General features: G+C 39.8%; 1 protein-coding gene across 1 annotated transcript in view; it reads left to right on the forward strand.

The window, feature by feature from the left end:
- Window positions 1-15,824, forward strand: part of Mob3 (MOB kinase activator 3) — a 121,140-nt gene that overhangs the window by 90,723 nt on the left and 14,593 nt on the right. Inside the window, exon 5 of the mRNA XM_067139729.2 lies at window positions 12,226-12,418. Within this exon, the coding sequence (XP_066995830.1) occupies window positions 12,226-12,372 (147 nt within the window). The 3' untranslated portion in view covers window positions 12,373-12,418. The remainder of the gene's footprint in view (window positions 1-12,225; window positions 12,419-15,824) is intronic.

Genomic DNA, 15,824 nt, shown 5'->3' on the forward strand with positions numbered 1-15,824 from the left:
TTTCTAAGTAATGGCATTTAAGTGCATGACTGATTCATACGTGTGGGGCATGAGTTCATACTATTTTCGGAAGGCTTATCAGAGACCGATCTTCTCACTTGCATACTTCCTGTGAGGTAATAGGGGTGTGTAATTTTCAGCCTTGTAGCCTCGTTATAACAACAGTCGGGCTTTGAGACAATAAGTGTTATAAATATATCATAGTATTGTATTGCACAAGACGTGTAGAATAAGCAGTTTTGACCAGTTGTATCTCCTGATTTCTTCTGATTTTTCCTGATTTTCACATCAAAATCTCCTGAATTTTGGTTTTGTAAAGTTGGCAGGTATGAACATGATAAAAACAATCCAGTCATAATAGTTGTGTTACTCACCAACTTACCTAACAAATAATAGTAATAATATTGATTTTACGTCCCCCCTAACTACTTGTACAAGTTTTGGAGATTCCAAACAAAACATACTATGCGTTAATAAAAAAAAAAATGGAGACAGCAAATATCAAAATTAAGCATTATGATAATAAACACATTATCGCTGCACCTGTAGATATCCATAAATGCAGCAAACTTTCCTGTTATTTATTTTTATTCTTTCCATCGTCAAACTTCTGGCAGTATCCGTGCACTTGATAGCATACAGTAACCTAAACAATGCTGGGTCTCTTATCTCAATTACAGCTGTTTAGGTAAATCCTGATGTGATAAATGTAGAAAACAAGCATGAAATATACTAAAAATAAAGATCTGGCTTTCAACAGCTGCAGTTGTCCAAAGAATGCCCCCAGTCACTATGTATTACATTCGGAAGTACAACTCATAAAGTACGCTAGTTATCAACTGGTGGGTGGGCACGACTTTTACAGCATGGCTTTATTCGGAAGGGGTGTCTTCTGCTACACATACAGCCGGGTTGAGTGGCTCAGACGGTTGAGGCACTAGCTTTCTGATCCCAACTTGGCAGGTTCGATCCTGGCTCAGTCCGATGGTATTTGAAGGTGCTCAAATACGCCATCCTCATGTCGGTAGATTTACTGGCACGTAAAAGAACTCCTGTGGGACTAAATTCCAGCACCTTGGCGTCTCCGAAAACCATAAAAGTAGTTAGTGGGGTGTAAAGCAAATATTGTTATTATTGCTACACATACACCAACTGGGAATAACAGATACTATCTCCAGAAACTATTTGCGAATAGATTCTCACTGTTTGGACTCTATAGTCGGGAACAAAACTATTTTTAAAAGTTTCAATAGGACAGGGTCTCAAATGCTCTTGATGGCTGATGAGATGACAGTGAAGATGACTTCATTTGGAAGAATGATGACATGCCGGTAGCAGGGAAGTTGGCAGCACAAGACGACGATAATTCAAATTAAAGCAGTGATCAGGTTTACTGTGTGGTAGTTGTTCTGCATGTTATTCGTATTGGCAGCTATAACTTAACAGTAGAAAAATCTTTGTTACTCTCCTTTTCAATGCAAAAGTGTCCGTCTGTGAATTGTCCCATCTAACACAGATGGACACTTTTGTATTGAAAAGGAGGATAACATAAAGCTTTTTCTGTTGTAAAGTGGTAGGCCCTCTGCTCAACTGACAGAGACAAATGACTGGCCATTAAGTTATTTTGAATTAATATTGCATAATACGATACCCTTATCCCTATTCTCTACGGGGTCGAGTATGAAGTGAGGCGAATCTTCGTATCTAGTTTTTACGACCGGATACTTTCCTGACTTCAACCTCATCAGAGGAGTTAGTGAAATGAAACGAATGACGTGATATAATGGTAAATAAAACTGACTATATTTACTTTATATGTAGTCCTAAGAGGCCGGCCCCGTGATGTAGGGGTAGCGTGCCTGCCTCTTACCCGGCGGCCCCGGGTTCGATTCCCGCCCTGGTCAGGGATTTTTACCTGCATCTGAGGGCTGGTTCGAGGCCTACTCAGCCTACCTGATTACAATTGAGGAGTTATCTGACGGTGAGATAGCGGCCCCGGTCTAGAAAGCCAAGAATAACGGCCGAGAGGATCTGTTGTACTGACCACACACCACCTTGTAATCTGTATGCCTTTGAGCTGAGCAGCGGTCGCTTAGTAGGCCATGGTCCTTTGGGGCTGTTGCGCCATTGGGTTTGGTTTGGTAGGCCTAAGAGTCATGTGTTCACCATTATTGTTGTTTTAAATTTAGAAATACTGTCTTCCCACGAAAATAGCGAGTAATACTCGGAATATATTCATAAGTTTGTTAAAGAATAGTGTAGAATGTTTACATGTAAAATTTATAGGTCTTTATAGCCTAGAAGTCATTCACTGCACAGAATTTGAGGTTATCTTATATTGGACCCCCTTACTTGTTTTTTGGCTGTAAAGGTGAGGTAAGGGTGTATTCTGCCCGAAGGCAGGCCCGAGCCTCCTCAGAGGTGTGCCTGAGCCGGAGTTTACGTGCGGTAAAGACTGTATTCAGACATGTTCATTATATACTGTTATGCCTTTCAGCATTCAGTCTGTAAACCTCTGTGAATGATCTGAGCTCATCTCTGTTTGCAGCTAGTGCTGTGGCCTTATCTAGTTCTACACTAGTTACTCTCAGATACTTGCCTGGTGGCCATGATTTTTAAGAATTCAAGTTTATATGGTCTGACACTGTGGTCAGCTGGTTTGAAGCCCATTGGTGGAAGAAATTTTCACCATCACAATGTTGGCTTTCAGGATAGGAGAGATTGTTTTATACAATTTATAATCAATGGATTGCATGCCAAGGGCCTGGATTCAATTCCAAACCTCTTTGCAGTGTTCATATGGAGTGAGGTCATATGACATTGTTGATGATTCGTCTTGAACCATATCGTCATATGCTTCAGATGCATAATTTTAATTATTACATAACACTGTGGGCTCATTGCGCAACATGGCTTTGTGTGGGAGTCGTTTGGAAGACGGTTGGATACCGGACCACGCGAGTACAAAGGGAGCAGCCAGTACAGAGCTTCATATAACGACTTCAAAAAAAAATTTGAACGATGTTGCTGGGAACTGCTGCCGCACTCTTTGTCCAACAAGTTTCGAACTCAGCCAATCACGAGCTAGTAGGAGGACTCTGCGCATTACCGAACCGCGATAGCAGGATAACCAACTTTCTAATAGCATGTTGGAACCAGTAATATTTATGAAAATAATCTGTCATGGTACCGATATTCCACAGTTCTGATGGGTCCAGAAAGACAAATGTAATTTTTCTGATGCCTGAAGATATAATTGGTGCCTACTTAAGGCTAAGGTGTATATTTCGCATTATTAACGCCTTCTCATTCAAATTGAACCGGCCATACAACTGACATTCTATTCATCAAAGGGAACTCCCCACATTTGAACGAAAGTGTACGGGTCTTTATAACCACGAGTAGCGGGTGAGCGTTACCTCATTCTTAGTCTGAATCTCGTGCCAGTTGGTCGATCGCTCGCTGAGATCACAACTAGTAGAGGACGCTTTTGTTCTGATGTCTTGTGAACTGAGCTAGTGATACATATCCGCGACTGGTAAATTTATAACTGTGATAATCTGTGGCACAATGTATGTGCAGTGTTTATAATTCGATCCGGGAGTGATGTCAGTATGAGCATAATAAGATAGTTACCTCTATCAATAACGGTTGTTAGAGTGACACCGAATGTGGAATTGGCACGAGATAGATCTGACGCTGTAAGGATGGTAAATGAACGGTATTATTCGGTGCCGCCTATAACCCGACAGAAAATTTATGACCGAGCTCGATAGCTGCAGTCGCTTATGTGCGACCAGTATCCAGTATTCGGGAGATAGTGGGTTCGAACCCCACTGTCGGCAGCCCTGAAGATGGTTTTCCGTGGTTTCCCATTTTCACACCAGGCAATTGCTGGGGCTGTACCTAAATTAAGGCCACGGCTGCTTCCTTCCGACTCCTAACTCCTTCCTCTCCCACCGTCGCCATAAGATCTGTCCATGTCGGTGCGACGTAAAGCAACTTAAAAAAAAAAAAAAAAGAAAATGACGTCATTGTAAGCATATGACTATAACAGTTCGTGTGCATGTTCGCGAGAACATTCGTATCTGCATATGTTGCAGTGCCGTGCCAAGGACTGATTGCGTCCGGGCCGAGGTGCCCTCAAATTAATGGTAAGTGAAACGGAGTAGTTTTCACTTACAGGCGGTAGTCAATTAACGGCCAAGCATTAAGGGCACGATCTTGCACACGTGTGTTACTAGCGGTGGAGAAGAGGGGCCTAAATCAACGGTTTTTCAGGAGCATCACCAACCAGAACTATGGAGGCAGCGCCAAGGGTCGATGGAGTGACTTCCCATATCCTGGAGATTGACGTGATGATGGCCCAAGTTCGTGGCGATGCTGTGGCCATGTAATCATCACGAGTGCTGAGTCCGACGCAAGCTAAGCTTTCATGTCATTTTTTTTAGCATGCCTGGGGTGATAGTTACACACCAGTTTAGATCTGTTGTAAATAACCACTTTATAAAGTTAATTTTCATCCAGATGGCGCAGATGCTTTCAATTCAATTTAAATGTAAATGTGTCCTGTGCTGTTGCATGCTTTTATTTTCTTTGTTATCTTTTCAGTTTTAGTTAGTTGGGTTTAAGGGTATGCCAGTGTAGATATAGGAGTGTATTGTTGTTTATAGTGCATTCCATTGTGTGGTAATTATGCAAGTTCTGGTCATCATTTACATAGGGTACACGCCGGTAGTTAGGTATGGGAAATCAGTTACAGCTGTAGTTCCTATTTTATATTATTTTTTGAAAAATCCTGCATGGGAATTTCAGGTGTGGTCCTGAAGCAGAATCGAGGAGAAACTCAACGTTGTAAGAGTCTTTACTATACTAGGGAAGCGGGACAATCGGGCTTGATGAACAGCTGACTGGTCGAATAAGACGCCAGAAGAGCACGTAAGGATAGATATATTCTAACCTGGGGGCTGGTTATTATAGTCATGAGAAGTCATGAGTGCAGTTACATAAATTTAGAGATATTTGAAGGAGGCTAGAACTGCCGTAGTCATGACCTGAGGAGGGTCGAGAACCCGTATACTGCCAAGTGCATGGCCAGAGTTGGTCTCAGGATTTATGGAAACTGATGTGTATACTCAAATGAAAGAGGCTGAAGGCCTTATTGACGTGCGATTGATTATGTCAGTGAATCGCAGGTTATTTTATGAAAGAAGCAGGATTTGAACTGCAAGTGTTGTGGAATTATCCTTGTCTCCGAATGAAGGCTAGCAGGTAGCGACAAGCACCCTTTCTTGAGAAGTTGAATGCCCCAGTCCAAGGCGATTTCATTGCAGAGTGTTAGATTGACCGTTCTCCGTGCTCATCCTTGACAACTAGGCAATGTTTGCAGGTCTCAGCTGTTTGTGACAGTGAAAGTGTCCCGGAATAGATATGCCTTGTGTCTTACTTCTGGACGTAAGCCATGTGTCTGCCTGCTGTGGGAGATCCCAATGACCACATGTGGAGATTTTGTGCATATATTATGTTTTATTTTACAGGTCCCATTCGCAATATTTTATTTATATGTGTTTCTAGCCTTTCAGGTTTGGTTTGTGATTTTGAGGGACTTGATGGCTGATTTTGAATTGTTTCTTTCTTTGTTATGTGTGTCAATGCAATCAGCATTGTATTAGATTTTTTTGTTTGTTTAATTAGCTTGATAGCTAAATAGAGATCGATAGTATTTAATGCTGTTCAATTTTCGTGCGGACGGCCGCATATTAGAGCCAGTGTAGATATAAGTGTGCAGCGCAGGACTAGCATTGCAGTTGAACTGTTTTTATTATTAATAATGTAAATATGAATATACTGGAATGATTACTAGTGTGAATAGCTATCCAGTGTGGACATGTAAAGACACTTTTCCAAGCACATCCCAATGGGATTATGACATAGAAGCGAAGTTTGCGTCGACTTAATTTTCATGAATGTAATCATCCGAAGTCACTCCCAAGTCATGCTTTTCTTTATTAGGGCCGCGACCCATGTGTATTAATAGATGTGCAAACAATATGGACATGTGTGCGGCACATATTTCTTTATTTTATTGGCCAGCAGGCTTTATGTTTTGTTATTTTGTGGTGTTATTGAGTGATATTAATGCCCTAGTTCAATAAATCCATTTTGCCCGACTTCTTTCTCTTATTCATGAGATTTATGTACCCGTATTCCTGTCAATGTACTATGGTATTTACTTCTTGGAGAGGTTAGATTAATTAGCTTTGCCCATTTGATTGCCTAACGGTAACCATATGCTCTTCCGCGACTAGCCCGGGATATTTTGAAGACAGGTACGGTACAGTCTTTCAGATGTGGACTTTCAGCCTTGAATCCCTTGGACCGGGCCAGTTGGCTGTGCGCGTAGAGGCGCGCGGCTGTGAGCTTGCATCCGGGAGATAGCAGGTTCGAATCCCACTGTCGGCAGCCCTGAATATGATTTTCCGTGGTTTCCCATTTTCACACCAGGCAAATGCTGGGGCTGTACCTTAATTAAGGCCACGGCCGCTTCCTTCCAACTCCTAGGCCTTTCCTATCCCATCGTCGCCATAAGACCTATCTGTGTCGGTGCGACGTAAAGCCCCTAGCAAAAATGAATCTCTTGGTGCTTTTCTACAGGAGTAGGCTATGCATCAATACCATGTTTCACCCTCTCCCTATCTCATCATCATCATTATCATCATCATCATCATCATCATCATTAGAGCCCGGATTTCCATGCACTATCAAATCTCAAAATATGCATGCTTTCACGTGCCATCATATGGGAAAACATTCACGATAAACTGGAAATATACACTATCAAAATTCAGTTCCTTTTTAAACATTGTACAATAACTAATTTCTCCAAATTGTCTTGATTTAAGATCATCAGTTTATCTGTCAGCACATTCTTAAGTACAGAAAATGATCTTTCTACGTCACAAGAACTGACAGTGCATACTTAAATCAAGACATTTGGGACAAAGTGAGGACAAATTGTAGGTCTTTTGCATTTTCACCACAATAGGCTACGTCTTATGCAGGGCCTCTCAGGGTGCATGCGCGTGGTGCATGCACTGTGCACGGTGCAAAAGACGACTTCGCTTGGTTGACCAGAGTGCAGATCCCCCACTCCTCTCTCCCTACACCTGTCTCCCCGTTCGGCCTGTCTCCGCGTTCCTCACCTTCACTGCTGTTTCTCCCCCACTGCGAAATGTTTACGTGTGGTGAGCGGAGACGCACAGTTGTATGGGACAAGGTTACCAGTGTTATTAAAAAAATAAAAAAAAGTGAATTAGAAATACACATACATGTTTGAGAGGAATGTAAACATAATTTTTAAAAATGCAGAACCCGTAACCAAAATGAAAATGCTACAGTACTAGAACAAAACTCATTTGTGGATATAGAATGCTCTTCTTCAAGCTGTTTGAACTTCCTTAATTGTTTCTCTCTGACGTCTCCTATGATTTCACAATAATTTTCCGAATGTAGTCTGTTGTAGCGTCTTTCAATAGATGATTTTCTTACGCACGTAATTATCGTCCCACAGATTAAGCATTTGGCGTTATCGTCACGACAAACAAACAAAGAAAAATACGAAAGTTCCCAGTTCGATTGAAATGGACTTTCGGAAGTCTTTGCTTCCTTCGAAACAGGTTGCTCCATTATTATGTTGTTGTCATGCGCTTGTCTATTTCACTGATAAACACGTCGTCTACCACCAAACGCTTCGTCGCCCTCAGCACAGTACATCATCCGAGTCAAGCCGAGTTGAGGCGAAGCGTACCGATGCACAGTGCACAGAGCCTATGCACCTCGCTCTGCACGCGTGAGAGTTTGGGCGTTTGAGAGGCCCTGGTCTTATGTAAACTTGACGAATTCAAAATCAGACTTTGAACGGGTCACTTTGTTCAACTTATATCTAGCTGCCGCAGCTACTTCTCTGTGCGATGATGGGAGACAAATTTGAATCTCCTCAATAACTGGCAATGATTGCCTGCTGCAGTAACAATGTGACGAGTGAGAGTTCTGGGTAGGAAAATCCAGGATAACAACGGAATAGGGTTCAGTGCAAAACCAGTTGCTAGCTCAGTAACGCGGCATTACAGAAATGTGATATAAGTTTTGTTTTGTTAGTGTAACATACATGAAAAATTCAGCCGTCAATGAGTAGTGCATAATTTACGGTTCAATTTATAACAATGTATAACTGGGACAGCTTAATCCCAAGAATTACAGAGATCGATGTGGGGCCTTCCGGCTTACGTCAATGTTTACTCAAGCAACAGATAAGAAAGTGTTTGGTTAATTGGATTGCGTACTAATTATGGTTGTTACATAGGATGCCCGGAATACATTCTCTCCGTCTCTCAGTAATAGACATACCAGTACTGTATAACGTGGAAAAAGGGCCCCAAATTCTACAAACCAACATTCATAAAAGGCACTATCGTGCACCAAAGTCACAAGAAAAGTCATATTATGCCATGTTAAACGTCCAAATATTCGTATTAAATTCAATATGCAGTATGCATGAATTTTGTCCTAAAAAGGCTAAAACATGTAAACATCCAGGGAAAAAGAATGGTTATTTGGAATCATTAAGCCATAAAACAAATATTTGGAAAGTTTGAGAATTGTAACCAGCTTATTTAAAAACATGCATTTGCATGCAAATCCGGGCCCTAATCATCATCATCCCACACCCAGATGTTGATTGTCCATGAGCTTCAAATATAAAGACCTGCACCAGGTGAGCCAAACATATCCTTGGACACTTCCAGCACTAAAAGCCATATGCAAAATAAATGAACTCTCAAATAATCATAAAACTAAGTAGGCTATTCATCATTGCCTTGGTCTTCCTCTGCTTCTTTTGTCCATAATTCTCTTTGGTAACTTATGTTCCTCCATTTGCCTCACATGACCTTGCTGAATCTGATTCATACACACAGCTTCATCAGTTGAGTGCATCATTCCTAACTTAGCTATTCTCTCCTCTTTTGAGACCTCATGCCATCGTTCCCTTCTGCTAGTATCAGCAGTCTTCCTTTGTACTTTCATGTCTAATACTTCCAACTTACGAATAAGATGATATTAGTCCAACCAATTCTCTCTCCTGTACAGCAATGTTGGTTTGTAAATAGACTGATGTAAGGATAATTTCATGTGCAAGTTCACTTGTTTCATACACAGGGCTCAAAATTCTAGACACCAGGTTACCATGGTGACTGGAAATACAAGCCAAGTGCCTAACCTTTTTGACATTAGTATTCCTACTTTTTACCTACCACTAGATCTGATTTTCATGTGATTGTATGGGTTAATAACAAATTATAATAAATTCCTTTTTAAAGTTTCAAATTTATCATGAACCTCAAAAATATTTGATTCCATTGAGTTATGAGTGTTTTCACTTTACATCCATTGTATGCCCAGAGGTCAAACGGTGAGTTAGAGAACATCTGTGTATTCTCACTGTGCACTTGTGTGTTGCGATCTTCCATTCTTGTAAGCATGTTTGCTGTGGTTGTAGCATGTAGCAGCACACGGTAGCACAAGCCAGTTATGAACTTTGTTCTTTTTTTCAGAGCGAAAGTGCACCTACTATATTGCTTTATTCTCTGCTTAGTTTTTTTCCTTCAGAATTAGCAGAATGATGTTACTTCCATATTGATCATTAAATGTGCAGCGTCAAATACTCAAATATTGGATTTGATGTAGTCTCAGCTGATGAATTATTTTAGTATGCCAGTGGGAAAGAAATACTCATGTTCAAGTATCAAGTTGAAACCATGTGAAGCGGGGGGTGAAATTTCAGAATTGTACAATGTTACTCTAAAAACAGCAATGTTCAAAGGTCCGAAATTTAAGGAAGAATGGTGCAAGGAACGGAAGTGACTTAAATTCTACTTGACTGAGGGTGTTGCATGATGTAATGTTTGTGGTTTGTTTCCTTCCATTTCAGACAGCAATTCAAAGGTAGTGAGAGGTTTTATCAGTCTGTTCAAACTTTAAACCTTAAAAATGTATGATAATAGTTCCAACATCAAAAGTGTGTTGGGGTCAGAAGGTCAGCACCACAACCGTCTGAGCCACTCAACCTAGCTTGGCAGGTTCGATCCTGGCTCAGTCCGTTGGTATTTGAAGGTGCTCAAATACATCAGCCTCATGTCGGTAGATTTACTGTCACGCAAAAGAACTCCTGCGGGACTAAATTCCAGCACCACGGCGTAAACCATAAAAGTGTTTAGTGGGACATAAAGCAAATAACATAATTATTATTATTATTGTTGTTGTTATTATTATTATTATTATTATTATTATTATTATTATTATTATTATTATTATTATTATTATTATTATTATTATAAAAGTGTGTTGCTTCTGGATATCTATTTACAGTATATACATTGGTTTTAGTCAGCTTACAGTTCACCACTACAGATATCATAATTTGGGAAGGAACATTGGTTTTTGTTTGCAATTTTGAGTTTTCAGTCATGTCTAGGCTGGAAAGAGGGATGTGGAACTATCTGACAGTGTATGGTTTCATTATGTTAACAAGGAGGGAAGGAAAACATGTTCCTTGTAAATACTGAAAATTATGGAGGCAAATAGAGTAACAAATAAATTAGTTTGTATGTCTGGAAAGAACATTATTGTTAATTAACACCTGTTGCACTTGATTAGTCAAATAAGCAATGGTCAATGCTGGTATTGGATTTGTCGTTCCTTACGTGTTCAATGGGCGAAATGTTTGATGATCTCGCAGGCCAAGAAAACTGGTCCAGTTTTTGAAGAGCACATTGGATAACAGCAGCAGTATGAAGACAAGCATTATCATTTTAGAAAACACCCCCTTGAATACTGTAAATGAATTTGAACACAACTGGTTCAGTCACCAGTCTGACATACAAATCCACTGTCAAGGTTCGTGGGATAACGATGAGAGTGTGCCTGCTGTGAAAGGAAATTTCTCCACAGACCATAACTTCTGGTGTAGGTCTAGTATTTCGAAGCTGCAGTCAGCTTGATTCCAAGCGCTTACATGGCCTTCCTAACAAACCGCAGCCATCACTGCAAAAACGGCTGTCATCTGAGAACTCGACGGCCCTGTTACACAGCCTTGTTCAAACTCAGTAAGTTACTGATACTGCCATCTTTGTCTCCTTAAAGGCATGTTTGACTCTCACCTACCTCACAACATCAACACCGGACGATGGCTATTGCTCACGTAGTGTACAGCATGTATTTAAAGCAAACTTGCTTTCCAAGGTCATTGTGGCACTACTAACACCACTCTTTGTCGATTAGCACACAAATTTGAATAGACGTCATCCTTCAGGTGCACAAATATGCCTCCCGAATTTTGTTTATCTAGCAAGACTCCTTCTTGGTGTTAGGATTTCATTTTCTGTCAGTGTATATATATATGCCATGATAGCAAACACAGGTGGAGGGAGCAGTCCAAGTGTGTCATTCTGACACAAGTGGCTGACATGTAAGAGTGCTTAAATTGCAAGAGAATTATGACTGGTTGTTAAAGAACTGCTTTGTGGGGTATCTTTCTTCAATTACGGGATTTCTTAAAACTGGTAGTATTTGAAGTGACCTTCAGTGACAGTAATTCTAGTTGTAAATTTGTTTCCAGCAACTCTGTTGTTTACTGCTACAGAAGTTTAGTGATTAAACATATATTCTACAATTAATGTTTATCTCATTAACAAACTTATGCAGCTTTTAGGATTGAATTTAATCTGACTTTATTTAAAGCTGGGCTGAGGGGCTCACACTGTTGAAGCGCTGGCCTTCTGATCCCAACTTGGCAGGTTCGATCCTGGCTCAGTCCGGTGGTATTTGAAGGTGTTTAGATATGTCAGCCTCATGTCGTTAGATTTGCTGGCATGTAAAAGAACTCCTGCAGGACTAAATTCAAACACCTCTGTGTCTCCAAAAACCTTAAAAATTGTTAGTGGGACACAAAGCTAATAACATTCTTGTTGCTGTATTATTACTTTATTTAAACATTCCACCTGTATTCATATGTCATTATCATTCATAATATGTGGTTTGTTGTTTAAAAGGTAAAAAAAATGTGTTTAAGGAGTTGACGATTGTATCTTTCCTACACAGAAGAAAAGGGCATGTTTTCATTATTTGTTCACTTCCAGTCTTGATGTTAGACTGTGTAATGTTTTTCAGGAACCTCATGTGAATACTTGCTATAAGCACTTCTACTATTTCGTAAGAGAGTTTGACCTTGTCAATATTAAAGAGTTGGAACCATTGAAGGACATGACAGCGCACATCTGTAGAGATTATTCTGAGCCACCCACTACTTCCAGTTGACCAGTTGTCTTCCGAAGGGTGAAGTGTTTATGGAAATCTCAAGCAGGTAATGCCCATAAATTTTGTTAACCTATGTTGCTGTCTTAGGGTCTTTACTGTTTAAGTCCCTCTTCCTTGTCACCCCTTAGCTCACTATAGGTTAACTGTCCTGCTTCCTTAAAAGTGGTAGTGATGTCCTCTTTTGTATAAAGGATGTTTATTTTAGGTCTTCTTTGCAAACTGTTGAGGACGAGAGGAGCAATTAAATAGTGCCTGACATGTCGCTAAGTGATGAGCGTTAATAAACAACGTGATTAAGCCTACATACTGTGCACGCTCGGGAAAAGTTAGGCATATACACACTCGGAACAAGTAAATAAATAAATAAATTGATCCCACCAGATATTTACAAAGGATGTTGAAAGTGACCTCGTGGAGCTCTGATGAAGGCTTCACATCTTGTAATGAGATTGCAGAACTCTCTGTGTAGTTCATGTACACTGATGGAATTCACAGCGTTTGTTATATGGGATCTTAACTTTTCTGCAGTTCGAGGATTATTCTTGTAAACTTCCCCCTTAGAATTTCCCTATAGATTAAAATAACGCGTGTTTAAGTCGGATGAGAAAAGTGGTCATAGGCCTTCATTCATAATTTGATCATCAAACACTTCCCATTACCATCACATAAAATGATGTGCAATTCAGTAATTGAGAAGAGTCCATCCTTTTCAATACTAGATTGTATTACTTTTAAAAGAAGTAAATTTTTCAACTAATTTATATTAAAAGTACATGTTTCATGAATTTCATTACATGCAGTTGAGTTATGTGCCATATGGTCCGTCACACTAATTCACTAGAAATAGCAGTATCTTTTTGTCGTCTTTTGTCAGTTCACCGAAAAATTATCCTAGAATATTGTGAGCATATTGGCTGAAAGCACTTATCTCGAAAAAACTATCAGACCAGTAGTTTATTGGGCATTAATACACTCAACTCCACATAATACAGATGTCTGAGGTGTAAAATATGCAGGTTTTCTGTATTCCACATCCTGGTGCTTTGTGAATTGACATATCCACTCCATTGGAAGCATGCTTCATTGCACATGAAAAAGAAAATTTGAATCTACGGTGCTGCCATGGACTTGATTCATCAGCCAATTGGAAAATATTATTCTTGCATTGAAATCTGCAGGATATATGTTATGCATTGAATGAGACCGATAAAATAAAAAAATGTGATATTTTTGTTGCGAGCTGATGAACGTAAATACCACAATCCTGAACTAATCTCTGGAGTGATTTATGAGGACTGAGTTGCAGTCTTATCTGTATGTTGTCAAACCTCTCCTGTGAGAGAATTGTACTCCTTTGCTGTATGTACAAGTATATAATCAATATTGCATCACTAGTGAATGATTCGACAAATTGGACCATTTTCGGTCCTTAGTTGGACCGTATTGAGTAAGTTTTTATAATATACTACGGGTGATAGTTTGGTCCGCCCTGTCAATATACAGTATTATCAAGTTTCTAATTTTGTACAATTATTTCACTCGTACATGTTTCGGGAGCCCTCACTCCCTTCCTCAGCTATTTCTACCTCATACAGCTAGATTCCCCATATCTTAAAATCTAACACCATTCAGCTGTTCATAAAAGTATTGTCAATATATAACCTTATTTTAACACATACAGACACAATAAATATTTCGTGACAATGTTTGTTATGTCATAGAACACTTTTAAAGTGTTTGGCTAGTTGTTCTTGTGTTATATAACACTTTAAAATATGTGTTAAAACGTCAGCTGGTTACCTTGGAAAAATCAGACAAAGATTAAATGTTTCTTACCATGGCTCGATAGCTGCAGTCGCTTAAGTGCGGCCAGTATCCAGTATTCGGGAGATAGGTGAAAAGTTATTTGTTGCCTAAAGGCAACAGTATGCACTAGAGGGTTAAGCGAATTAAAAAGTCAACTTGCAGAACCGTAGGTCGGTAATGTCTTTGAGGTTGAGCCAGAGGTACTCCTGAAGCCTGTGGTAATGTGATGGGGAGGGCCCACGTAAAATAAACGGTGGTTGGTTCGCGTGGATGTTGACGGGGTGGAAGGAGTACCTTTGGTTGTACGGCTGTTTTGTCTTATGTTATGTAAAAAAAAACAAGGCATCACTGGGATATGTGTTTAATTGATTGTACAGTTGAAGGTGTGCCGTAAAACTACCTCTGTCTACAATATTTATCCATTTATACAGGTGAAAAGTTATTTGTTGCCTAAAGGCAACAGTATGCAGTAGAGGGTTAAGCGAATTAAAAAGTCAACTGATATACTACCAAAGTTAAAATCTTTGCCTTGTTGTTGTTAGAACACTTCGTAGAATGAACTGATACACCATTGAATTATTAGACTTCTTAAGATCTAAATGTGTGATTATTTCTAATTTTTCACGATTGTAACCCACTTTAACCCTCTACTGCATGAATTATTTTTCGTTTTTCGTTTGGTGAAGAAAATTTCAAGCTTTAATGTTCAACATACGCTCAGTGTATTAGATGTACCAGCAATTCTTAACTGGGGCTAATAGCTTAACACTCATATGTGATGTGGATTGCCATTGTTGAATATATATACGATTTTTCACGATTTTACGCTAAGCTTTTAACATTCAAAGACCGAACATTACTACCTACTGGCCATGGGTACGTACTGCAAGGCGCAAGTACAACTTGCAGAACCGTAGGTCGGTAATGTCTTTGAGGTTGAGCCAGAGGTACTCCTGAAGCCTGTGGTAATGTGATGGGGAGGGCCCACGTAAAAAGTTATTTGTTGCCTAAAGGCAACAGTATGCAGTAGAGGGTTAAGCGAATTAAAAAGTCAACTGATATACTACCAAAGTTAAAATCTTTGCCTTGTTGTTGTTAGAACACTTCTTAAAATGAACTGATACACCATTGAATTTATTAGACTTCTTAAGATCTAAATGTGTGATTATTTCTAATTGAATGGAATCGTGCTATTCCACGATTCACAGCCAGAAGAGATAGGAGATTATAAAGTGTACTTGACAGGTATTAAGAAGGGAAGGGCAGAGTATGAGGTAGGGCTGTTCATCAGGAATGCTATTGCTCGTAACATAGTTTCTGTTAGGCACGTAAATGAGCGAATGATGTGGCTAGATTTGGCAGATGGAGGAATTAGGACAAGAATTGTCTCAGTGTATTCGCCATGTGAGGGTGCAGATGAGGCTGAAGTTGACAAGTTTTATGAAGCATTAAGTGACATCGTAGTCAGGGTCAACAGCAAGGATAGGATAGTGCTAATGGGCGATTTCAATGCGAGAGTTGGAAATAGAACTGAAGGATACAAAAGGGTGATTGGTAAATGTGGGGAAGATATGGAAGCTAATGGGAATGGGAAGCATTTGCTGCACTTCTGTGCTAGTAAGGGTTTAGCGGTTACGAATACATTC

Source organism: Anabrus simplex, chromosome 2 (genome assembly GCF_040414725.1).
Source record: "Anabrus simplex isolate iqAnaSimp1 chromosome 2, ASM4041472v1, whole genome shotgun sequence".
NCBI lineage: Eukaryota > Metazoa > Arthropoda > Insecta > Orthoptera > Tettigoniidae > Anabrus > Anabrus simplex.